At 39.2% G+C, this 27917-nt stretch overlaps 1 protein-coding gene across 1 annotated transcript; it reads left to right on the forward strand.

Moving 5' to 3' along the window:
- Positions 1 to 400: 400 nt before the first annotated feature.
- LOC135479397 (Na(+)/H(+) exchanger beta-like) lies at positions 401 to 27433 on the forward strand. The gene is made up of 22 exons (XM_064759220.1): positions 401 to 701; positions 3167 to 3212; positions 4331 to 4372; positions 5386 to 5457; positions 6161 to 6242; positions 8547 to 8574; positions 9347 to 9456; positions 11853 to 11928; positions 12596 to 12666; positions 12906 to 13017; positions 13873 to 13954; positions 14825 to 14920; positions 17307 to 17428; positions 18341 to 18417; positions 19116 to 19244; positions 19578 to 19667; positions 20669 to 20734; positions 21398 to 21504; positions 22668 to 22754; positions 24344 to 24441; positions 25289 to 25506; positions 25912 to 27433. Exons 1-22 carry the CDS (start codon positions 401 to 403, stop codon positions 26764 to 26766), a joined length of 2967 nt encoding a protein of 988 aa, XP_064615290.1. The 3' UTR covers positions 26767 to 27433.
- The last annotated feature ends 484 nt before the right edge of the window (positions 27434 to 27917 follow it).

Genomic DNA, 27917 nt, shown 5'->3' on the forward strand with positions numbered 1-27917 from the left:
AGAAAGAAATATTTTCAGATACATGAGATGCATGATAGTTACGTGCATCACATTGGCATTTACGTGCATCTCCAGAGTAGTTACGTGCATCTCCAGGGTAGTTACGTGCATCTCCAGGGTAGTTACATACATCTCCAGGGTTGTTACGTGCATCTCCAGGGTAGTTACGTCATGTAATACTGCATATGCTTGTTTTGTAAAACGAGCTGCTATAACTTTGAGTAGCTTCTAAAATGGGTAGTTTGGTTTTTAAAGGTAAATTTTGCATTTTGTTTCTTTTTTCTTTTGTAGTGATACAAAAATGGACTCGAACGACAGTATAGAATCCATATCAATGTGAAGAGACGGCAAAAAAACAAAGAACATATTCGATATAATGTGACGTTGCCTAAATACCACCATGAGTCACGTGATACACTTCGTAGTTATTTTCTGCTGTGTGATTATCCATGGTTGCTGTGGAAAGAGTTTGTCTCCTGGCAACGCATTGATTACGAAAAGAAGTTCGTCGACTGATCACAACAAAAACATCATCGCCAATGCCTCGCAGGAAGATGGCGGCTCGGGTAGTCATGGCAACCACACAGACGGCAAATCTCACAAGAGCCACGGTATTCACGTGGCGAGTTGGAACTACGAGTATGTGGAGCAGCCGTTTATCATCGCTTTGTTTCTTATTATTGCAGGAGTATGTAAAGTAGGTAGGTCAGACTGCAAAGCGTTTTCTTTTTCTTTTTTTTTTTCTCTTGTGGCAGGGGGCAGGGAGGGGATGCTTACCAGTCTTGACTATGCGTTTAACATGTGTTAGCCAAAGGTGTCAGTATATATTACAAGAATAATCAATCCCTTCTCTACTGGTATTTGACCCTGTTCCAAGACACTGCCAACTTCTGTTGTCAATTCTGTTGCCAAAATTGTAGAGATGTTAACCAAAGTTCATCAATGGCATTCATGGGCCTACATGTATTGGCCATTTTTCAAACCCTACAGATTTGGGGATAAGCTGCTTAAAAACTGGAGTTGATTATAAAGGGAAATAGTTTGGCACAGTGTCAAAATGTTTAAGCTTATACTAGTTCATGAAAATTTCATGGGTTACAGTCAGTTCCTATGACAGAAGAAAGTCATTCCCCTCTGTACAGAACTCGTTACTATTTAATGAAACTTATTTTTAATATTTCTTTATTAAAACGTATGTTGTATTTATTTTGATAATTCCCAGAGGCTGCTTTTGTCAACATTTTATGCCAAAATAATACATACAAAATAATACACTGCGACATGGCCTGTTTAGGGCTAAACAGACCATGTCGCAGTGACTATATAAATGTATATATAAATGTATATATAGGCAAAACAATATATACATTATACATCACGAATTGTACGTGTTGCAGTTGAGCCTTTTGCACTAAGCTACATTGATTTGCCAGGTGTCAGCAACACGCCAACTGTCATTTACGAACTAGATTATGTAAAATACAGGTCATCTAGGTTAGATAAGCGCTCTATGCATGCTAGTAATATATTCGCGACGCTTCCACGTGTATTGGAGTGCATGGCAGTACAGGTCATCCAGGTGATATATATGGTGAATATGACTGTTAACTCCCCCCTCCTACCCCACCCCAACCATTTTTAATTAAATAGCTTAGACGGAAACGTGATATCTGTCTCCGATGGTGGAGACAAATTTGAAGGGAATAGTCTTTGTCTTTTTTTATAAGACAGTTAATAGGCATTGGTTTACTCTGTCCACGCAGGCTCTCGGATTTCCTATAGCCATAAAACTAACCATCGTCTGAAATAAGTGGAAGTTTTTCTAATACTGGTGCTAAACCCCAATCAAATAAAATAGGGACAAAATATTTGTTTTGAACTCTCCTTCCTGACTTGACCTTGTATTCCTCACACTCCTCGACACCGCATGCGCCCCTCGGTCTCTATGCTCGTTTTAAAGCACTGTCACCTCAAAAAAATTTATAAAAAAATCGCGGACAGCGGCAAGGTCACGGTGATGAGTCAGAAAACGGTTAATGAAAAAGTCTGGTTCAGCCTTTAATTATTCATATAAATAATTGATACGTATGCATTTTCTTTTATGAGAAGTATATGCAAAGCATGATTTTAATAAACGCTTGGCTCATCTTTATGGATGAATGAGGATTATGTATGAAGAACCACACGAGAGAATGAAAACCGTTAGCGGTGAAGCTCAACGAAAAGGGTCGAAAGTTCAACATTTCTTAGTTACACGTATAGCCGTGATATCAAGCGACCATATGGAGCGGCGCATGCGCTATGAAGAATATGCGTGATGTTTCAAGTTAGTAGTATTTAGGCAGTAAACAACATCAACAGAGAAAATATATATACTCAAACTCTCGTGCGGTATTATGACAAAGTACCATATATACATGTGTGCAGAGCTTGTACTAACATGTATCTCTATAGAATATATAAAAAAAATTCAAGGATGAGCATCATTTTTTTAGCTCTGTTGCATGCACCTGGAAGTGAGGTCATGTTATATCTTGTCGCCATTGTAACACCCAGAGGTTGGTCGAGTAGTAGGCCCATTAACCTGGGCAGACAGTTCTCCGTTTAAAACAAAGCAGATATCACAATTATGATATACTTTAACCAGGTGCAAAACAACCGTGCAGAATTTACAACCTATGATGTCTGTGCGGCAGGATTATGCAATCATTGACCCGGCACACTTTAATTCGGGGGCAAATTTTGTATAAATTGTCATGAACTGCGCGCACGTGTAGCCTGGGCTTAACTAATTATTATTATCACTTAGCTTAATTATTGATAAATAAGAAAGGTATAGAATCTTTTACGTGTGATGATATGGATATGAGCCCTTGACCTTAGGGGTTACCGATGGCTCTAATAAAAGGTTAAAAAGACTTTGCTATCTGAAGTGCAAAATTGTTCCTTGAAGGTACAAATATTTTATATTAGCAAATGTAATCACTTGAGACCTTCAAGATTATTATTTCATTCATTGTTTATATATAAGACAGGTGTGAAGCGGGAATGTGGAAAGTCAGAGTGAGGAGCTAGTTATTGTGTCTGGCAGACAGCCGTTTAATATTCTGCAACACACCACCTGAGTTTGTAATCAAACAGGCTATTGCTTCTTTTCTACTTTCAGGATTCCATCACGCCGATTTCCTCTCCTCCATCGTTCCCGAATCGTGGTATGTTCCTGGCATGGTTTATACACAGTTGTTGTAAACTCCATTAACAAGTCATTAACAACTGAGGCCGCGTGTTCGAATTCAGATTCCCCGTGGCTGCGGCTGCAGCTTAACAACGGGAGGTTTGTCAGTTTTCTGGCGAGGTGCGGTGGTTTCCATTGAGTTCAGCCTGGTTTCCTCCACCCATAAAACCGGCCCGGATAGCACAGTTGGTAGAGCGTCCGCTTCGGGACCAGTAGATCCAGGATCAATCCTTGATCGAGTCACACCTAAGACTTTAAAAGAGGAAGTTGTAACTTCCTCGCTTGGCATTCAGCATGAAGGGGATAGTGCAACGACTGGTTGACCCGTATCAGTATAATGGCTCGGGCGGGGCGGCTTACTTGCCTTCGGTAAGTCGTCTCAGTGAAGCAGCACTAAATAAAAGAGCGGTGGAAATCCGTCCTGCAACAAGGAGGCACATTACACGTGCATGCACCCTAAGGATTCCTTCGTCGTCATATGACTGAAAAATTGTTGAGTACGACGTTAAACCCCAAGCACTCACTCACTCCAACCATAAAAACGAGACAACCGTCATAAGAGTGCGAAATCCTTTAGTGCAATGTAAATCACGAATGGAATAAATGACCAAAACAAGTTCAAATTCTCGGTAAAGCTGTGTGTCATTCATCATAAAGCATTTTGTGTCGTCTTGCATCACGGCCCCTCGTTAAACGAATAAGCCATGTTAAAAAAATGAGCTGTCGAAAATTTGATCGACAGATTGACAGACAGACAGACTTCTTGATCTGCTTAGTGGCATCCAAAAAATGTAGGTTTGGCTTGGAAATGTAGAACATGGAGCTGTTTAGGATGTTTCTGTAAATATTTTATAATTAGTGAATACCAAACGAACAATATTTACGATTATTAATCATGTGATATAGCAACATGCTAATTATGTAATATGTATTTTAATATCGATGAGCAGCTCTACCCTGTTTCCTTCCACCATAATGATAAATAAGTGAAATATTCTTGAGCACAGCGTAAAACACCAATCAAATAAATAAATAAATAAATAAGTAAAAATGTAGTTGATGCTTCTTTTCTTTATTTCTTCTTTTGTCGCATAGTTTACTCATCATCTTGGGCACTTTTGTCGGCTTTATTTTGCAGTAAGAGGTTTATAGATGCATGCTATTCGCTCGGATTTCTTGTGCAGTACGTGTGTTGATTTTTGACCTTGTGCTAACAATTGTTACACGACAGACATTGCTACAAATACACAGCTAATAACGAAGTGCATGATCCAGTGGCTAAGGTAATTGTATTTTTTTTTAACATTTTGTAATGTGTAAATTTTAAATAGCAGATGAACCAAAAATTTATCTTTTGTGTGCATTTTTTGCGTATGTATTGCACGCACGTGAGCCAGTGAGTCAGTTTGCGATATGTGTATTTGTATTTGTAACATTCGCAACGGTGTTACAACGGGAGTATATATATATATATATATATATATGGTACATATTTTGTCTAATTTACCTTGATACCCGTAATGCAAGTAGACGATCTTCCTTGATTTCATACGCTCAAATTTGTAATCAAAATTTATAAATTAGATCCAGAAATAAGGAATGTCCTTTCTATTACATTTTTCATTAACCGTATTTTTTGGTAAACTTTACATGCACTACTGTTGATGGAATGTATTTGCTAATTTTCGTGGTGTATTTTCTCTCTAAGTTTGATTTGGAAAAGATTGTTCAATTTCTGACATTTTTGTCACCTTCATTCGGTTACTTTTTTCCATTGTTACTTCAAGGAATCAACATATACGTTTCAGAACCAAAAAAGTATTTTAATTTTTCCATTGGTAGCAGCAGCTTTCTTAAATCTTCCGATCTAAGCCATGGTAATGTAAGAAACCATTATAATTCAATTCTCACACAAATAGTCTGAAAGAGGAAAAATTATATTGCTTAATTTTATCATATTATAATAATCTTTAAATAAGTGATACATCTGCCTTCGTAATTACTACATGTATTTTTTTCCTAACTTACCATATACCAAACACAAAAAAGGCTTGAACAGGCCTAAAAAGGTAGTTATAGTTTGCTTTAATAAAATGTTAAATACACTTTTTCTTCCATCAAGGTTGATATGATATATTTTCACGTTTCAGTTTGTTGCACGAAGATGAGATATTTCCAATTTATCTCACTCCGAGGTTGTTCTTCTTGTTTCTCCTTCCACCGTAAGTGTCATGATGTAGGAAGTCACCCTTGACTTTCAATCGCGTGGGTTCAAACCTTAGACGGCGATTTTGTGGATTTCTTCAGCTCTAACACAGTCTAACGTTCGCTGAAGACCACTTGTCTTCCACTAATAGGGCGTGAATAACTGTATACGTCACATGTGGGAAAGTTCGTGAGAACCTTGCCGAAGGTCGGTGGTTAACCCCGAGAAATTCGGTTCCCTTATCCGTAACGGTAACCGTCATCTTATAAGTGAAAATGGGGCCTCCGTGGCTCAGTTGGTTAGCGCGCTAGCGCAGTGTAATGACCCAGGAGTCTCTCACCAATACGGTCGCTGTGAGTTCAAGTCCAGCTCATGCTGGCTTCCTCTCCGGCCGTACGTTGGAAGGTCTGTCAGCAACCTGCGGATGGTCGTGGGTTTCCCCATGGCTCTGCCCGGTTTCCACCCACCATAATGCTGGCCGACGTCGTATAAGTGAAATATTCTTGAGTACGACATTAAGCAGCAATCAAATAAATAAATAAATAAATAAATGTAGTACACGGGGAGTGTCGCTCCGAAAAACGAAAGACTCCCAATATTCACCCAATATTTCCGTAAAATGGGATCAAAATGAGTTATTCCTTTTTTCGAAGTGACACTCCTGGTGTATTACTTCAAACTTATCACTTATATATCCTATAAAACTTCTTTTATTGTAGAATAATACTGGAATCGGCGTACAGCCTTCATGATCGGGTGTTCTTCGATAACGTGGGGACCGTCTTATTGTTTGCTGTTGTGGTGAGAATGAGTTTGAAAAGATGAAAAGCCATCTTATGCAAAATTTCAAGCTTTCTTGCAACGTAATATCAGTTGTGATTCCAGTGGGTTTTCCCGGGATCTCCCCGGTTCCTCCCACCATTATGCCAGTCGCAATCGTATAAGTGAAATATTCATGAGTTTGGCGTAAAACACTAATCAAAAAATAGAATAATGAATCAGACCTGAATTCCGGATGAAACCAAAGTACCACCAAGCGCAACGTTTTTTGAGTTTGTCCACATTAGAATTATTGTATTTATTGTAAAATAGTGCAGATGGTAAACGACATGTATAATCTAACGCCTGGAATTTTGAAATCTTGATATTAATATTAATTAAAAGACGGTTAACCGCATTTACAATCATCATACAATCACTAGTAAACAACATTGCGAAAAAGCACCACAGGAAATATATATAAGTTGTACATCATGATATTACTTAATTAATGTCTCAATGGATAAGAACTATCTCATAAGGGATTGAACTTACTTATTTGTTTCTCTGTATTCATCTGTTTATTTTTTATTTGATTGGTGTTTTATGCCGTTCTCAAGAATATTTCACTTATACGACGTCGGCCAGCATTGTATCTCAGTATATGCTGTCCAAAATTAAATGTAAAGGGTATTCTGTATATTACAAATGCGTCACAGCTATTAATGTTTAATATCTTCAGGTGCATTAGCAGCTTATCGATAAAACTACGGTATCTGATAAATGCAAATGTCAACATGCACCCGAATTACTCTATTCCCGTATATGTCATGCAAAAAGCTTTCACGACATTGTTTTTGACAATTATCATTATACGTCGTTGGAAGCCTAACTGTTGTACTTATTCATTCACGTCTATGTAATTTTATTTTAGAAAGGTATTAGCACGAATGCCCCATAATAGTACGTCATAAAAGGATTAAGAAACCGCACGGCCATAAAAAAGAAAATTACATATTATGCAGTCTGCGTGATAGAGCAAAAATAGCACGTTAATTTCGAGTGCAGTGAAATTATATTTAGACCTCTACGTGTATATACATATATATATATAACTCAAGACGATCTCATGAGAGATCAGATTGGGTCTCACTGGCTCAAACCAAGCCCATGAGGGATTAAGTTCCAGCATGAAACGTCTTGATTGTTCAAAACGATCTTTTGAGAGATTAACTCACTGCATGAATGTCTCAGTGGCTCAAAACGATCTCATGAGGATCAACTTCCTGTATGAATGTCTCAGTGGCTAAAAACGATCTTATGAGGGATCAACTCCCTGTATGAATGTCTCAGTGGCTAAAAACTGTCTTATGAGCGATGAACTTCCTATATGAATGTCTCAGTGGCTAAAAACGATCTTATGAGGGATCAACTCCCTGTATGAATGTCTCAGTGGCTCAAAACGATCTCATGAGGATCAACTTCCTGTATGAATGTCTCAGTGGCTAAAAACGATCTTATGAGGGATCAACTCCCTGTATGAATGTCTCAGTGGCTAAAAACTGTCTTATGAGCGATGAACTTCCTATATGAATGTCTCAGTGGCTAAAAACGATCTTATGAGGGATCAACTCCCTGTATGAACGTCTCAGTGGCTAAAAACGATCTTATGAGGATCAACTTCCTGTATGAATGTTTCAGTGGCTAAAAACGATCTTATGAGGGATCAACTCCCTGTATGAATGTCTCAGTGGCTAAAAACTGTCTTATGAGGGATGAACTTCCTATATGAACGTCTCAGTGGCTAAAAACGATCTTATGAGGATCAACTTCCTGTATGAATGTTTCAGTGGCTAAAAACGATCTTATGAGGATCAACTTCCTGTATGAATGTCTCAGTGGCTAAAAACGATCTTATGAGGGATCAACTCCCTGTATGAATGTCTTAATGGCTAAAAACTGTCTTATGAGGGATGAACTTCCTATATGAACGTCTCAGTGGCTAAAAACGATCTTATGAGGATCAACTTCCTGTATGAATGTTTCAGTGGCTAAAAACGATCTTATGAGGGATCAACTCCGTGTATGAATGTCTCAATGGCTAAAAACTGTCTCATGAGGGATCAACTTCCTGTATGAATGTCTCAGTGGCTAAAAACGATCTCATAAGGGATCGAATTCCTATATTAATGTCTCAATGGATCAGAATTATCTCATAAGGGATTGAGCTCCTGCATAAAATGAAGTTTGTAAAGTTCATGACAGCAGGGGTTGCCGTGTTTCTATTATAATTAAATAATTTTGGATGACTTCTATACTTACTATTAATTTACCACTTTTTTTCAGGGCACGGTTCTCAACTGTTTTATAATCGGTAGGTATCTCTGTACATTTATGCTGAATTTGTGAAAATCTGACCTTAATGCTGGTGAGAATAGGGAAAACTAGTTAGGAGATACATTACTTAAAGATATCTTGTTACCTTTTTAATGTTGGTGAACATCAATGAAATGTGAAACTGTGCACGTATGTTTTTAGAATCTACAATTTTAACATAAAAACAGTTGGTGTATGTGATTATTTTTATATCGGTAAAAAAAAAGTGAAGAGAAATTTTTACCATTGTATTTGCATTAATCATGTTTTGGGACATTAAAGATGTACATATTATTAATACATTTACATGTATGAATTATTGTTTCTCCCGTATCGGAAAAGCTGAAAATAACTATACCGTATATGACATGAAATCAATAAAACACATCTTAAGATGCAAATATATAAAGGTTGCGAAATATTGCTTTTGGTCCTGAAACTTCCTATTTTTCCAGTACGATATCATCCTATCATCCAAAGAAACCCTAGAACAACTTTGTAAGATGAATAGAACTTACAAAATCCTCCAAAATGGGTAGCCTGCATGTTTCTTTGTCTGTCTGTCTGTCTGTCTGTCTCTCCTTCATGTAATCAGCCTTTTTCCAATCAGCTACGTCATTATTATTTATTGCACTTAAGCATATGTCATTATACCTTGTTACATAATTATATTTCCATGTATTGCACATGTTTAAGATTCTGAATTTTTTTTTTTGGAAAGTAGTGGAATGAGAAAAATATTAGACCGTAAAACTAGCCTTTCTATTCAGGTCCGAGCTTGTACATGTTGGCGGAAGTCGGTGTTATGGGTGAAATCCACATAAACTTTGTCCAGTGCCTGGTTTTCAGTTCCCTGATCGTCGCCGTGGATCCAGTTGCCGTAAGCCTTTAGTATACACCTGGTTATTGTTCTGACTTAAACATACACATGCCCGGTTTCCACCTATCAACCACCTATGCTGGCCGTCTTTGTATATTTATTTATTTGATTGGTTTTTTACGCCGTACTTAAGAATATTTCACTTATACGACGGCGGCCAGCATTATGGTGGGAGGAAACCGGGCAGAACCCGGGGGAAACCCACGACCATCCGCAAGTTGCTAACAGACCTTTCCATTTACGGCCGGTTTTTGTATAAGTGAAATATTCTTGAGTATGGCGTAAAACACCAATCAAATAAAAAAAATAAATAAATAAATGAATATATACATGTTCACATATTTGACTTCATTACAGATATGACCACTTACTTCATTTCAAAATACACATTTTCACTTATGTGATTTTAATATACGCTTGTTCACTTAATTGATTTTAATGTAAACGGGTTGCTCATAGCCAAGTGCGATCACAAATGCGATTGATGTGAGTTCAAGTCCACTTAATACTGGCTTTCTCTCCGATCGTAAGTGGGAAGAACTGGTAGCAATCTGCGAATGGTCGTGGATTATTTTCCTCCTGCAACATACGATCAAATCTGATTCCCGTGTGGGCCTTGATGACCAAGTGGTTAGAGTGGCAGCGCGGCGTAATAACTCTGGAGCCTCTCACCAATGCGGTCGCTGTGAGTTCAAGTCCAGCTCATGCTGGCTACTTCCTCGGCCATACGTGGGAAGGTCTGCCAGCAACCTGTGGATGGTCATGACTTATCGCCGGTTTTTACCCGGTTTCTTCCCACCATAATGCTGGCCAGCGTCCGAATAATTCTTGTGTTCGACGTAAAACACAGTGCAATGAAATAAATAAATAAATAAATAAATAAATAAATAAATAAATAAATAAATAAATAAATAAATAAATAAATAAATATACATATGTCTTTGCATTGTATACACCTGTACAAGACCTTCTCTCGTCGTAGTCAATCTGCACATGGTCATTTGAGGTGTCGTGTTCAAATCCAGGTCTCGTCTGGTTTCTCCGTAGCTTTAAGTCAGGAGCTTTGTCAGGTACCTGGCGAAGGGCGGTAGTTTTGCCTCCCACAATAATGCTGGCACCCTTCATGTAAGTGAAATATTCCTAAATACGGCGTGAAACAGCAATCAAATTTAATACATACTTTCTGTACGTGTATCCCGGTTTATGAATCTAGTGGATGTGTTTGATGGCGGGAAGGAACTAACACCAACTCCAGGACATGTAGGAACTCTGCAAATAAGAGTTTATCCCTGTTAGTTACAGCGTTAGACGAAATCGCCGTACATCATTTAGGTCGGCCGGTGCTTGTCGGAGTACAAATAAATACGATGTTACAGCTAAACTTCCATATTTTACAGCTTGACTTAAATGTAATAACAATTCGTCACCGTTGATCTTCCATAGTCATGTCGCTGTATTTTATGTAATGACATTATGGTACTATCCATCTTACATACAGAAACGGTATAATTCCATGAATACACTTATCCCTGATGTTTATAATATCAAATGGTATCTCTCCACACGAACTTACAAGTTAGTATATTGAAATTCGTGAAACAGTATCTAAGAACTCCGGACATACGTTTCAAATGGGCTACCATACATTTAAACATCCACAACTGCATGGTTAGGAATAGATGAAAATATCGAATTCAAACTATTAACAGAAGTTTAACGCTATATTTTTGTCTGCTGTCTGCAGGAAACCATTAATGTCATTACCAAAGCAACTTTTAAGTGGCTAGTTTTACCACAACATGCAAAAAGCTAAAAATAACAAGCAAGGTGCGCTCGATGGCACACGAATGTATGTGACGTGCTTATCGTCTGCATAAACGCTAACTTTAACTAGAACTTTAACACTTCTTTGTACGAGACACTAGCAAAACTTGACATACAAAGGTAAACGGTGATCGTAGGGAGAAGAATACATGGAATTTGCACGTGTACATACCTGCAAATAGGAGTTTATTCCTATTAGTTACAGCGTTAGACGAAATCACCGTACAACATTTGAGTCGGTTTGATACGGATTCAGCATGCGGATTTGGACATTCCTATTACACATTTATACAAGTACTGTACTTACAGCAGATCAGTCTAGTCAGACTCTCGCATTCGTGTATAGAGTATTCGACAAAGAATTATCAGTTCTAGGTTGTTAAATACCTCTCTTTTCATTATCCAAAGAGATAAACCCTTTTGACAGTTACGTCCTTTGCAAAATGAACTAGTCATCTGCACTTGGAACAGTTTTCGTCTTCAGTCATGAGAGTTATTATGCCCATTATTAAGACATCCTTCGTTGCTGTTTTCTCTTTCGTCCCTCAGCTGTTTTCTCTCTCGTCCCTCAGGTCTTGGCAATCTTCCAGGAGGTAGGAGTGAACAACGTGTTGTACTTCCTTGTATTTGGCGAGTCTCTTTTGAATGGTAATGTATTTCCTTACTTCCTCAGCTTATTAGCTTTAGGCCTGGTGTTTGCCTGTATGTAATTAAGGCATCCACGTTAATGTTTTAGTGTTATGACAGTCAGCTTAATATGTAAATATGTTTACTTTCCCACAAAATCTCACTGGCCTAAAGGTTTCCCCCTACCATAAGGCTGGCCGCCGTCGTATAAGTATTGTTAAGTACGGAGTAAAACACCAATCAAATAAATAAATCACTGGCCCAAAGGAACACAATATGTATGATCCATGACAAATTAAGACAGGCATAGCGCCATGTGAACGTTGTCCAAGGGATGATAACTCATGATGATAACACATTTTCCCTTAAGACAGCATCCAGTTGGCACTATGTCTATCTTGATCATGGGCCACAACTGCGTATTGTTTCCCGGTCGGTTCTTCATAAGTGACATCGTAGGTTCGAATCGTGTCCTCGCTGGTTCGGCGTGGGGCCGCGGTTTCTTCCAGGAACTGCGCTTTTGTAAGGTGTCCACTTCTATATGATACCTCACCACTGCCTCACAACTGACGTAATTCTTATGTTCAACGTTAAAATCTAATCAGTCCGTTTAACTTTATCGAAAGTCTCAATGGAAATTCTGCTTAACCTCAGCACAAACATTAATCCCTTCTTTGTCTGTCCACAGATGCCGTAACGGTTGTTCTCTACAATATGATGAAAGAGTTTAATATCATGGAGGAAGTCACAGCTGCGCAAGTATGTCACTAATTTTAACCCGTCATATAGTTCAAGGTCCCATTTTCAGGTTGTGGTACGGCAATACATCTGTATATATTGGATAGACATACAACATGTATGAACTTATTGTAGTCATATATACGATGTAATTGTGAGTACCGGTATTGTTTATGTTTATTTGGTTCTTAAGGTTCTCCCTATAGCCCCTCCTCCCTCTTCCCCCGCACACACACACTCTTTTAATCGTCTGTTTTCAGGTGATATTAGGAATCGCCGCTTTCTTCACCGTCAGCTTGGGGGGTCTCTTCGTGGGTCTACTGTGTGGGATATTCACCGCAGTTATCACCAAATACACAGTCAATGTTAGAGGTAATTCGCCTTTTCTTCCAATCGGATTCTATTTTCCCAACAATTCTGTATATTTATATTCACGGCCGTCTTTGGCGAAGTTGATACACAGTATGATTCCCACAGTATGTTCAACACCATACTCGCTTAAATACAGTTGACACAGTTGGGAACGTGTTGACCTTGAGTGTTTTGGTGACCTTGAATGTTTTGCTGAATATTCGCTTAAATACAGTTGGCACAGTTGGGAACGTGTTGACCTTGAGTGTTTTGTTGACCTTGAATGTTTTGCTGAATATTCGCTTAAATACAGTTAGCACAGTTGGGAACGTGTTGACCTTGAATGTTTTGTTGGATCTAGGCGTCAGAATAAACGTTCTAGGTCAAAAATCGTAAGCCCAATTCCCACAACATTGTGGTATAATCTTACGCCAACTTTGCTCAACTCTATATATTCACTCATTGAATTTTGATATAATAACAGCCTAATTCTCGAAGCTGGGCCCTCGCGGACAGAGCCTTTATAAGTGAGTAAGTGCTTGGGGTTTAACGTTGCACTTAGCAATTTTTCAGGATCCCTTGTAAAGAGTTACAAAGAGACATCCAGTCAACCAGGGTTCGAATCCAGCTTCGAGGCTCTACCCCAGGCTCTACCCGGTTTCCTCCCACCACAATGCTGGCCGCCGTAGTATAAGTGAAATATTCTTAAGTACGGGGTAAAAGACCAATCAAATAAATAAATAAATAAATAAATGAATACTGGGTGAAGGATTGTGGTTTTCTGTGGACAGAGATCGAAGCGTTCACCCCTTAAACCAACAACCCAATAATTGTTGGAATTCATTGCATTTCTTTTCTTGTCTATTTTTAAACAAGTTGTGGAGCCCCTGGCAGTGTTCGTCTTAGCCTACATGTCTTTCCTGGTGGCTGAAATGTTCCACTTTTCCGGAATAATAAGGTATTGAAGACTGTTCCCATCACATTGTTATTTATAGTCTCTCCTATGAGTAACCAAAGTATACTATATAACATCTCTGCACACAATAGACCTTTCCGAACTGTCAATCAAAAACGCGCAATTGGCCGCTCGCCCGAGCCATTATACTGATACGGGTCAACCAATCGTTGCACTGTAACCTTCATGCTGAACGCCAAGCGAGGAAGTTCAACTTCTTAGGTGTGACTCGTCCCAGGATTGATCCTGGATCTACCGGTTCCTGACAGCTCTACCAACTGTGCTATCCGGGTCAGTAGGAGTGAAATGAAAAGTGACGTTGTCACGAGAACTGGCGGAGGGACAACGGATGTGGTGGATCCATCCATACTTATTTACTTACTTTGAGCGCACAACAGCTCAATAGGCGAAGCAAAGTACTTAACCTTATTTGAAGTAACCGTATTCTGTTACTGCTATAAGATATCATCATCATCATCATGTCATCATTACAGTTTTCATTATCATCACACCTAAAGACACTTGGCATCATCATTATAGACATTGTGGTAAGCATTGGAGCGCTAGGCTCTCGTTATCAGCATCATCGTCGTCATCATCATATGCGCAATTATCATCATTGTCATGGTTTTCATTATTGTTACAAACGCATCGTTGTCCAAGTAAAGGAAAGATGTGAGGCTAAAATAACATTGTGCCACTCAAATGGCCAAAAGGTCGGAGAGCAATGATTTAACGATCGTTTGGCGCATTCATTTTCATTCAAGAACAAGCCTGGCTACTCATTCACCCTCTACAAGTTGCATGTCTCTTCTGATGCAACTTTTATAATTGTAATTACCGCACGTTTTCTATCTCTCGCTCTTATTTCAGCACCATAGGCTGTGGGCTAACACAAGCGAACTACGCTTTCCACAATATATCACAGAAATCCAGTACCACTGTTAAGTACTTCAGCAAAATGCAGAGGTAAGGAAACCTTTAGCCATGTTTTTGTTCTTTTAGGCTATAGATTGGATAAACCTCCCATTGGTATCGCGTTTATTCTTTAACTACTGCAAGTTGACATCAAACTTGGACCGTTCATAGCCACAATCAACAAAATAACCTTTTAATTTTGTTGACTGAGTTATGCTAGAATGTATTCCATTATTATAACATAGTCCTGTACAATGCAGAATATGTTCGCTATATTTTGAGAGAATAACCTGCTGTAATAACAAAATTCATTCCAGCATCACTCAAATAACAGAATTTCTATTGAACTTTTCTATTGCTGGTTTTCCAGCAATTTGCGGATGGTCACAGGTTTACCGCGGGCTCTGCCCGGTTTCCTCCCGCGATAATGCTGGCCGCCGCCGTATACGTGAAATATTCTTGAGTAGGGCGTAAAACACCAATCAAATCAAATGAAATCTATTGAACTTAGCATATTATTTATTGAGAGTGTGTCGTTTTCTTACTCTGTATTTGTTGATAGAGAACAATAGTTGAGTCATGGGGCAGTGAAGATTTAATAATTTATTTATTTAATTTTTATTTATTTATTTGTTTGTTTGTTTGTTTGTTTATTTGTTTATTTCATAAATTGTTTAACGCCATGCTGAAGATTTTTTATTAGTCAAAGTAACTGCAGTTCCCAAAGTAAACCATGGACTGAAGCATAAGTTAATTCAAATCATACATTTAACACACCTGTACAAACACGCAGCTTCTGGACGAATAAATGAAACGAAAACTGCAGGCTGTAAAACAAACAAGGTCGTGGAGCCATGTTAAATATTCACAGGCTTATACAAGAAGATCTCAACACATAAAGCGAGTTCTAAACAAACATTGGTATTGCCAGCGCAGTTATCAGTTACCATAGATTAATAACGTTGATTGTACTTGCACATATTTATTCATTTTGCTTCGACTGAGATTCTACAAAAGAAATCCAATATAGCAAACTGTAAAGAATAATGATAATCAATTACAAGAACAAAATAATAAAAACTCGACCGATAACAACAGGAGCCAAAAATAGGACATGAAGATATGTAACAATGAGACAAATCTAAATGGGATACCGAGTTTTCCCAATATCTAAATTAACAGTAGGAGAAATAGTTGAAATTTCACAAAAAATCCGTGTCCTTTTGTCGCGGATAACAAAAGAAAAGATAGAACCCAGATGTTTAAAAGGGGTGTGGTTATTGTGCAGTTCACATGCAGGATTGTATGGTATTAGCCGCTCGAATGTGGGGCAACTGATCTAACGATTTATTGGCGTACGGAGCATTACTAAGCCACACTCACCGGCGTAATTAAACGGTAGGTCGTATGGATCTGTGATAAACATTAGGTTTTAACCGATGACGAGAATTGTTAGATTTTTAGGACCTACATTCATGGGAGATGTAGATAAATGCGCAGTAAAGCGGTGGATGAAGTGAATTTTCTTCTGACGCCGGCGGGAACAAACCTGTAATACAGAATCAAATTTGGGTAAATCGGAACAGTGCGGTGGTTTGTGTTCAAGAAACCGCGGGGGTCTGTGTCCCTAAGAAAGAAGTTCTCACATTTCCGGGGAAAAAAATTGAGTTGGCCCGAATTTAGCTCGGCCAGGCTGCACGCAACAAACATTTTTTTTAATCATGTCCTAACCAAATCAATGAACCATTTTCTACAGTCCAAAACTGGAACTACTTCGGCAAATCAGTGACAATTGTCACCACCTCAGATATGCCCTCATCAGCGGACACTGTCTGCTTCAGGTGTCAGTTTGATTCCAGTGCTGTATGTAGGTCCATACCTATGCTGAGGCACGTCAGATACATGTTGTATAATGTACATCAAAGCGGCCTCCGTGGCTCAGTTGGTTAGCGCGCTAAAGCAGGGTAATGACCCAGGAGTCTCTCACCAATGCGGTCGCTGTGGGTTCAAGTCCAGCTAATGCTGACTTCCTCTCCGGCCGTACGTGGGGAGGTTTGTCAGCAACCTGCGGATGGCTGTGGGTTTCCCCCGGGCTCTGCCCGTTTTGCACCCACCATAATGATGACCGCCGTCGTATAAGTGAAATATTCTTGAGTACGGCGTAAAACACCAATCAAATAAATAAATCAATAAATCAAAGCGCAGAAAGAGCTTTCCCTTGCGGTAAGACTGTCAGGAGGAATGGAAACGGAAATGGTTTGTGTTACACAGTCACCTCCTAGATTTATTACGCTGAGGAGATTTAGTATTTGATGTATTTCACCAGCACTATAAGCCTGGAAAGAAAGTATCTGAGGGTGTTTCACCACCATTACAAAATCCAACTGATGACGTACATGAAAACTGAGTAAAGCACTATACATTTTCCACATTCCAGCGCGACCAGCGACTGCGTCATCTTCCTTTTCCTGGGCATGACTCTCTTTCGAAGCCGTCTGATCTGGCATACGGGATTTACCCTCTGGACCCTCGTTCTGTGCCTCGCCGTGAGATTTTTGGGTGAATTGGACAAACCGTTTAATCTCATCACTTACGTGGATTTCATTATAAAGAAAAGAAAGTTTCATTCCTGTTATATTTCCTTTTCTTTTGTCCTTTACTTGCATATTAGATTATTAAAACTTGGGCAGCTAGGAATTTTTACAAGTTCTTACAAATTCTTCTGGCCACAGACCCCCATTAATTTTCCACAAGCGACAATGTTAACGTTTAGCGCTGTATCTCAGTCCCAAACATTCTGTGGCCAGTAAGCTTTGGTGCATACCTCGCCCAGCCTGTGAGAAAGAAGCCATAAAAATCTTGACATAGGTTGACCGTCAAAACCTGGACCTTTCTCTGCCGGCAGCTGGGTGGGGTGCTTAGCAAAGCCAAGGGGACGTCACTCGCAGCCTCGTCACCGTCTCTCTCCTTGTGTCCTCACGACCAGAATTTCAAACTTTCATCATTAAAACTCATACCTGCCCAAAGTTTAGACATTTTCCATCTTTTTAATACCAAGCATGTACCTGTACTCCAAAAACGGCAGGCTGGCAGCCAAAAAAGACTTTACACCCTAATATACACAGAAAAACGGAAGTTGTAATGCGAGTCTGTGTCCTTCTGGTTTGTAACAAACCGGACCAAGGCTGTGTACTTCTTTGCTTTTACCTGTAGTACGTCACATTTGTCAGTGTATATGTGCTCATAAAGTAATGACATACTACACAAGCACTACAGCATTACAGCTAAAAAGACATCCATGTCTTCTTACCACAATTTAGACCTCTTTGTGTATCTCCACAGAATATCTCATTGATTGATAGACCTAAATATTTACACATTCGCCATTGTGTTAGACTGGTATCAGTTGATTAAGGCATCAATTCACTTATTAATTTTCAATTCGTGATCAAAAGTTTTATTTGTTTGTAGTTGTGTTCTTCCTGACGTTTATTGCTAATAAAGTTAATCGTTTGAAAAAGATTGATCTGGAAGAACAATTCATCATGGTAAGTCTTACTAATAATTATTTTGAAGAACGCTGCCTTCAAACGCTACAAACTGGAGTTGTTGCCTTGGGCATTCTTGTCCTGTATGCCGGTTTACATTAGGTAGTTTGCAGTGTACTTGTGAAAATGGATTTCCTTTTTCAACATGAGAGCACACTCCATTTAAAAATCTGATACAGTTGCCGTAATAGTCTGTCAAAGAGTTTTTAGCTGTTACCTGTCACCTGTAATTACCTGGCATATTCGTTTCCAAATCAATAAGTATACTGTCACACATGTTCCATACGTTTTCGTTTATCGATTTAAAGAAAGCGCAGATGTCGATCGATTATTTTTATGGCCGTATTGGAAGGAGTTTACTAGTATGTAGTATAAGAGTTCAAAATGCTACTGCTATAGCCTTGACATGCATATATTTGACAACAGCAGATAACTGTATCGAGTTTTTTAATGGGGTACCCTCTAAACTTGATTTGTGACCTTCCCTGGTAAAACATTACACCATTCTCGGACTATGATATTAGTCCTGGATATAATTAATGACTAGAAATGTACACGAATATGTAGACCAAAGATAGCTGTCTTCATGTGCATGAAACACCAATGTGTAATAAAACACCAATGACATTAGGTCACTGCCATCTCCACACCAGCTTACAATAATTCCAATCGTCGCCATCTTGCCTTACTTTGCACAGGCGTACGGCGGTCTGCGCGGGGCTGTGTGCTTTTCATTGGTTGATCTGCTGGAACCGGCCAATATCCCTCACAGAGACATGTTTGTTACAACAACTCTTGTGGTTATCTTCTTCACGGTTTTCGTACAGGTAAATGGTAGCTTCGTATCACTTTTATAGTGCTTGTGTACAACCTCGTACATATGTAAGGGGGTACACTGTTTACTTGCCCCACCCTTTATGTTGAGAGGAAATATGTCTTTATTTAATGGATTCGTGTTTTACTCTGCATTTTTGAGTGTTTCATTTATGCTGTAGCAGTCAATTTTTGTGCGTGGAATAAGCGAGACCTGGATTCGAACACGCGACCTCATTGGTCCGATGAGCCAAAGGGAAAAAGAAGTATATGAACTGCCTGTGGTATAAAATTTCGCATCTTTCTCAGTTTTGATTACGGTCTGTTTTTTTCTACATTCTTTCTAGGGTATCTCCATCAAACCGCTGGTGAAATTTTTCCGAATCCGGCTTAAAGAAAGAAAGGTTTTATGTATCTACGAGGAAATCAATGTTCACGTGAGCTATTTGTACTCCTTATAACGCATGTGCCCCTCTCTAAACGCTTGCTTTACATCACTGCCACCACTAGACAAGCTTGACAGTTGGAGCCTGCGACACATGTACGCTTGGCCTCACCACTGGTATCCTTGAGCGGAACTACTTAATCAGAATTCATTATTAAAATCGTGTCAGGTGTTGGTTTAGAATCATCTTGTCCATATTTTAAATGAAGGAAATGTGTGTGTATAACGTATTATTATAAACAAAGGCTGAAAGAGAGTTTCTGAGTGTTCTGACATCACTTCCTGCCTGATCACCGTCACGCCATGCCTACCTCGGCGTTGTTTAAGGTTTATGTACAAAATTTGCTAGTGCATGGTGGCAGTGATGTAAAGTGAAGGTAGAGAGTGACCCATGCGCTGCAAGGAGTACGACGTAAACTATGACCGTAAAAGATATATCGACAATCTTCCCAGTGGTTAGTTGTTTCACTGGAAAATTTCAACCGTATATATACAGAAACCTGCATGGAAATTTATTTACTGGTAAAAGCCGTACAGTTCCAGTATACACATTATGAGAGATGGGTTAAGCAGTCTGATTTAATGGATGCAAACCGAACTAACATTTAGTAAGTAACCAGGAACATAAAACTACTAGGTTATTATTGATACACTCCAGTCTAGGGCAGATATGTTTTTTTGTCATAAATTTTAGTGTATCTCATTTTTAGGGGCCACTTTCACAAAGCTACATAAGTCACTTTTCATAACTTTTTTCATAAAAGACTTTGCCTAGATTATAATGCCATAAGGCGACGTCATTGACGGGAATAGTTACGAAAAATTAATTTACGAAGTTTTGTGAAAGTGGCCCCTGTACCTTTGACAACTAATAAAGAATCATTAATTAACCACTATGGGTTTGTAACGTGTAGATGAACCACTTTGTTACAAATTTCCAATCCCTTGCGCTGGAAAACTGAGCTTTAATGACGCTTTCATCCCACTGGTCAGGTAACAGATCACGTGATGGCTGGCATAGAAGAAGTGCTTGGGAGAAAAGGCCAATACTTTTGGAGGGTAAGTTATGTGTTTCATCTCCATCCACTTTGTTTCACCCGAAAGATTTCCATGACATGCCTACACTAAAAAAAGACTGCTCTGTGAGTGCAGTGGAAATGACTAATTGTTTTTTTTTTGTTGTTGTCACTTTTCAAGACAGTCTCACAGTGACAGACAAATCCCGAGTTTATGTTTTATTTCTTGTTTATTTATATTTTATTTATAACTGAACAATTTTGTCCCTTTTACGGCTGAAAACTTGCAAAAGTAGTACTCACAGTTTCGCCAGAATTGAATGAAATCTGTATCATAAGAGGTCAGACTTTACACTGGTTCATGTGTCATGAGAGGTCAGACTTTACACTGGTTCATGTGTCATGAGAGGTCAGACTTTACACTGGTTCATGTATCATGAGAGGTCAGACTTTACACTGGTTCATGTATCATAAGAGGTCAGACTGCACACTGGTTCATGTATCATGAGAGGTCAGACTTTACACTGGTTCATGTATCATGAGAGGTCAGACTTTACACTGGTTCATGTGTCATGAGAGGTCAAGCTTTACACTGGTTCATGTATCATGAGATGTCAGACTTTACACTGGTTACTTAGATTGAAATCGTCATCACATATACTAAAGGTATCTTGCTTTGTGCGTTTTCTTCTTGTGGGTCTTTCAGGAAATACTGGAGTATTACGACGACAAATACCTGAGGAATGTTTTTCAGAGGACGCCGAGTAAAACAGATGAACGAATTATGGAAACCTTTGAGAAAATAGCTCTGAGGTGATTGTTGGACAAATGTACAGTTATTTCTAATAAAAATTACCGCATTCGTAATTGCAGTGAAATAACAACAGTGAATGGATTTCGTATATAGCCTGCATACTGAATTTTAGCTGTATCCGTATTTTAGGTGTTGGAATTCCATCAGTGTATATACTAGAGAGAAAATCTTAGTAATCATAGACTCATAATCAGTTTCCTCAAAAAGAAAATAGTCCCATTCCGTGATGTCTTTAATAAGACAAGACTCAAAATTCGGTCTCCTGAAATAGGAGCAGAGGCTTTTTGGGTGTCATAAAGGAGAAAATATTCCTATTCCGTGATGTCTTTAATAAGACAAGACTCAAAATTCGGTCTCCTGAAATAGGAGCAGAGGCTTTTTGGGTGTCATAAAGGAGAAAATATTCCTATTCCGTAATGTCTTTAATAAGACAAGACTCAAAATTCGCTCTCCTGAAATAGGAGCAGAGGCTTTTTGGGTGTCATAAAGGAGAAAATATTCCTATCCCATTTCCTGATCAAGAAATACACACAGTTTGGTCTCTTAAAACAGAAAATACTCCTTGGTACAACTTCTTGATATAAATCGCCTTTGCATGTATAATAAATTTATTGTAATGTAAATTTGTTGTTTATATCCAAAAACATGCATTTGATCTTAATTTTAATCATACCTATGAATATATTAAAATATGATTTAAATTCAGGTTGAACACATTTGTTAGCTGAAAAGACCAAATTCTAGCACAAAGATATTTATTAAACTTGTGTTATATACTCATTTAAAACATTATTGTGTTTAGGACAATATATACCAAAAGGGTGGTCCCAGATACCCACTATTCACAGATCATTTTCAAATGTCTTCTTCTCATTATGGAAAAATTGAAAAACATATTTAAGACCATATTTATAGCTACCTTTTCAATCTCTTTCATCTCAACTTCATGTAATTTCTATCTTTTCTCCAACTTTCAGAACGGTGTACAACATAAATTAATTATATGGCTGTATGCTTGGGCTTTTACATCGTGCAAACATAATTAAAAACAAACTAGATTAATTAAAAAATCTAGATAAATAAATTCGTAAAATAAATTTATTATGTAACAAGGTTGTTAATGTTGAGAATATTATAAGTTCGTCTCTCGTCTAATCCGCAGACAACACTTTGAGAACTTGTCGAACTCGAAGTTTCCGGAGAAGTACGCCAGTAGTTTGCTGCTGTTTAATGAAGACGAGCGCGGAAGGTAAATAAGCATCACTGTAATTTGTTTGTTGCAGACTTGGAATTAGCGTGTTACAGGCTTGGAATCAGTATGTTACAGGCTTGGAATTAGGGTGTTACAGGCTTGGATTCAGTATGTTACAGGCATGGAATTAGCATGTTACAGGCTTCGAATGAGCGGGTAACAAGCCTGGAATGAGCGTGTTAAAGCTTTGGAATTATCGTGTTACAGGCTTGGATTTAGTGTGTTATAGACTTGGAATCAGTATGATATATCACACGCTTGGAATCAGTATGTTATAGGCTTGGAATTGGTATATTACAGGCTTGGAATTAGTATATTATAGGCTTGGTGTTAGTATATTACAGGCTTGGTATCAGTACGTTATGGGCTTGGAATTGGTATATTACAGGCTTGGAATTAGCATATTATAGGCTTGGTGTTAGTACATTACAGGCTTGGTATCAGTACGTTATAGGCTTGGAATTGGTATATTACAGGCTTGGAATTAGTATGTTACAGGCTTGAAATTATTGTGTTATAGGCTTGAAAAAAGTATGCTACAGGCTTGGTATCAGTATGCGATAGGCATGGCAATCAGTATGTTATATACCTGAAATTAATAAGCTATAGCCTTGGAATCAGTTTTGTTATAGACTTGGAATCAGTATGCTGTAGGCTTGGAGTCAGTATGCTATAGCCTTTGAATCAGGTTGTTATAGACTTGGAATCAGTATGTTATACTGTATGCTATAGGCGTGGAATCAGTATGCTAAAGCCTTTAAATCAGGTTGTTATAGACTTGGAATCAGTATGTTATACTGTATGCTATAGGCGTGGAATCAGCATGCTATAGGCGTGGAATCAGTATGCTATAGCCTTTGGAATCAGTATACTATAGGCTTGGAATTATTATGTTATAGTCTTGAAATTCAGCTTGTTACGGGCTTTGAATTTAGTACGTTATAGGCTGATAGAATCAGTAGATTTAGGCATAAATATTGTTGGTGTATTATTCAGCTCCTTGCATGAAAACATCTCATTTTCTGAAAGATCTGACGTCATCTTCTCCAAAAGAACGGAAACTACAAGTTGGTAGTCGTCACAGGTGTTACTAGATTGTCCGCTTTATGTTTTGAGCATCCATCATTCCACATGTGGGTCTCATATTCCCCACATAATGCAATAAAACGCAATATGACGAAAAAGCATACAAGGGACAAAACTCTCTCTGTTTATAAGGCTGTTTATCCTCAAACAGGCCGTACAAGGGACAAAACTCTCTCTGTTTATAAGGTTGTTTATCCTCAAACAGGCCGTACAAGGGACAAAACTCTCTCTGTTTATAAGGCTGTTTATCCTCAAACAGGCCGTACAAGGGACAAAACTCTCTCTGTTTATAAGGTTGTTTATCCTCAAACAGGCCGTACAAGGGACAAAACTCTCTCTGTTTATAAGGCTGTTTATCCTCAAACAGGCCGAGTATGAAAGGAAACAATCCTTAGCCTATTAGTATTACATTTTATTTAATTGGGTTTTTTACAGCAGTTTAGATCTTATTTATCTCTTTTCTATATATTTATAGAGTGATGAAAATTGTTATGTTGTAGTATTTCCAGTGACATTGACGAAGATGTCAGCAGCTCTGGGGATTCGTCTTCAGAGCCTGAAACTCGTCCTGATGAAGACATAAAACCATTTGAAAGCGGTGAGATATTTATGGTTACACTTTTGGAGAACTAGACGGAATTAATGGCCCTTCGTTAACCGACACGGTTAAAACAACGACACGTTTGCTTTTGTCTGGTCCTTGACCACTGCGACGTTCTTGGAATGAAATTTTGGCTTCTTCGGCTGCGGTTTTAAGTCAGGGAGATAGTCAATTTACTGGTGTAGGCCTCTCGTTTAATACAGGCATTACGGCTTCCTGTACCGGTATATACCTGCATGATTTATTTATTTGATTTGATTATTGGTTTTCTTGCCTTTCCCAAAGTTTTATGAATAGAGAAAACCGAAGTTTCCTGGTTAAATCACGCACCTTTGGAAAGTTACCTATGAACTTTTCCGCGTGTGGCGTACCGTACACGTAGTTCGTCAAATACCTGGCTAAACAGGGTTGTTTCCGCTTAGTCCCGCATGGGTATTTCAACCTGAATGCCGATTAATACGTGAAATATCCCTGGGCAGGGCATAAAGCACCAATTATATAAACCCATAAGCCTGTCACCAATGCAGTTGCTTTGAGTTCAAGTCTCCGGTGGTATGTCGAAAGATTTGCTTCCCTCAGGCTCTGTCCGATTTCTTCCCCCCACCTCATGCTGGTCGCCGTCGTATAAGTAAAATATTCTTATGGCGCAAATCAACAATCAAATAAATACATAATCAGATGAATAAATGTTGACCATTTTCACGACTATCGAAGTTTTACCGACAGTGGCCTTAATCCCGAAGCTAAGAAATAAACAAAACATGTCCAAAGATCATTGACTCTTTATGTTCCTACTGTGCAACGATGAGATTATAATTATTAATGCATTCTTCTGTTCTCAAAGGTAAACAAGACATGATCAGACGACGATCTCGAGCTTTCAGTTTAATCCCTACCATTGTTGCTGCGGAGAAAAGACGAGAAACTCGCCCTTTCCGGCGTCAAAGTACAAAACCCGAGGCCTCGTGGGGTTCCGATGTCGGCAAGCGGAAAGGGACAAAACTCATCGGAAACCCCACCGTGGAAGACGTCCGTAAAATGTTAGCAAAGAATCCAGCGAATGTAAGTACACTCCTTCCTCGAGAAGACATTGAAACAATGGGAATGAGATAATATTTTGATTGCACTTTTTTCCTGCGATCATAAATATCTATTTAAATTTAACATATAAAGTATAATGATACCCTGTGTTCTTTTGGTGACCGCCTAACTTTGCCTTGTTTGAACAGAATACTGAATACTCGTATAAGTATTCCCAGATGAGAAAAAATTTGCTATCTTTCGAAAAGGGGTTGGTACAAAGTCAGGTGAGGAGGACATCGAATTGGCTTTAGTGTAAATGTTGACTTAATAGGGAAAAATAGAGCGGGAAATTCAGAGCGCGACTCCTTTAAAGTATACCACCTTATCAAATGCGAGACTTATTTTACAAACATTTTAAATTTTGGTATTTTTTTCCCTTTCCAGCTTTTGCACCAAGAAAGAACCAACAAGAATATAAGACGAGAAGAAGACACCGACATCTTGCAGCTTTTGCAGGAGAAACAAGCCAGGACTCGGCGAATGTCCATGTGCCTTGGCAACACCTATGACGGGATATTCCAGGGTGCACTCCTACAGAGTAGGCAACACAAGATGACTTCTTTTGACGAGGATTATCCAAAGAGGAAAAAGGGTCGCTCCCAGTCGTCCTTCACTCCTTCGGATGCAGCGAAGCTAAAAGCGAAAAGGTCGGCAGAGTTTTCCCGATCCGCCACTGTTGGATACGAGGAGGCGCCACTCCGCTCCAATACAGACGACCGGTCGCCATTACTGGAAAGGTCAAAGGGCACTTTCGGGGCGGCCGCAGTTGATCTGCATGCTGAGTCGAGAGACGAGCTGTCCAGAAGTGGAGGGGATATCGACAAGATTACCTCCCTTTCGAAATCCCCAGAGCGCAGAAGGCGGAGAGAGAAAGATCGGGTGAGAAAATGGCGACACGGGCGTATGAAGAAAGCAAATACATTTGACGTAGCGGAACCGTTACTGGAGGTCATCGGTGAATCGGAGAGCGTTCCATTGAACGTCCTGGGTGAACAATTAGGGGAGGAACAGAAGAGCTCCCCATCCACCAAAACGCGGTCAAACCCAGCTCTGTCACGCACAAGCTGTCAAGGGGAGTTAACTGGAGGTGGAGATCACGTGCTTGACATACCAGTCCGTGGTGGCTTAGGTGTTGACGGAGTTAGTTCGGTAACTAGAAATCGGTCATACGTCGATGCCGTCGCTTTGGGGGAAGAAATAGCGCCAAAAGAATCAACGGAGACGAACAAAGGTGTTTGACAGCCTTAGAAATCCATTATCAAACGCAGATACCTGGTGAAGGTCGGTGGTTCACGGTGGACAGGCCGGTTCCTCCACTCATAAACCTTATTCCGTAACACAGCCCGGAAGTGGGAGATCACGTGAGCGCCCTAGTATGGGCGAAAACAAAATGGCTACCCCATTTTCATGAAAGCCCATGTCTGCAACTCCGTCAACGACCAGTAAGGTCTAGCTGTATACAAAGACATCACCTAAACTCTAGAGAAACACCCAGACGGGATCTGGAAATGTGACAATTACATGAATACGCTTTCACTGATTTAAAATTAAACATTTACTTATGCTACCGGTATAACATTAGGAGAGGGGCTAGTTTTCTCGCCCTCTAACTTCCTCTAGCTTTCTTGTGTCTCTAGCTTCGGGAACGTCATACAGAAGGTTACACACGCGCAACCAAGATTTGCCTCCGAAATGAAGAGTGAAGGAGCACTGATGGGGTAATACTGCCACACAAATATTTTAGGTTATTGATATACTATAAATTTCTGCACTGTTATTTTGGGCCTAGTTAAAATATATTAGAATTTTGTCTGTTTTGGACAGAATTGAAAATTTTTTACCCAGTGTTCTTCCCATCCGCCTGGAGATTACCACGATAATAAAATGCTATAACTTCCAGCAATCTCAGTTCAAAAAATGGTGGTCTTGCTAGTAAGATTTGTTGATATGTTTTAGAGAAAAATGCAAGCTGCATGTGGTGGTATGGCATTGTACCACGCGAAAGTTAGGGGATATATATATTTGAGGTTGAAGTTGACAAATTTACTACATAAATTGTAAGGAAAATCGATGCGCCCTTGTAATCAGGATGCACAAGTTTCCCTGCTACAACGCAAGCGCTCTACTCTGGAATCAGGACTCCATTAGCACGCCTGTTTCTCTGGAGGGAATGTAGGCCCTAATTCTGTGTATTTTAGGGTGTTAAGTCTTTTTTCCCTGCCAGACTGCCATTTTTGGTGTAGGCCTACTGGTGCATGCTTCGTATCAAAATGATGGAAATTGTCTAAGCTTGGAGCAGGAATGCGTTATAATGAGGAAAGTTTGAAATTCTGGGCAAAAGAACTCAAGGAGACAGGTGGTCATGAGACTGAAAGTGACGTCCCCTTGAC

The sequence above is a fragment of the Liolophura sinensis genome, chromosome 12, assembly GCF_032854445.1.
Source record: "Liolophura sinensis isolate JHLJ2023 chromosome 12, CUHK_Ljap_v2, whole genome shotgun sequence".
Taxonomy (NCBI): Eukaryota; Metazoa; Mollusca; class Polyplacophora; order Chitonida; family Chitonidae; genus Liolophura; species Liolophura sinensis.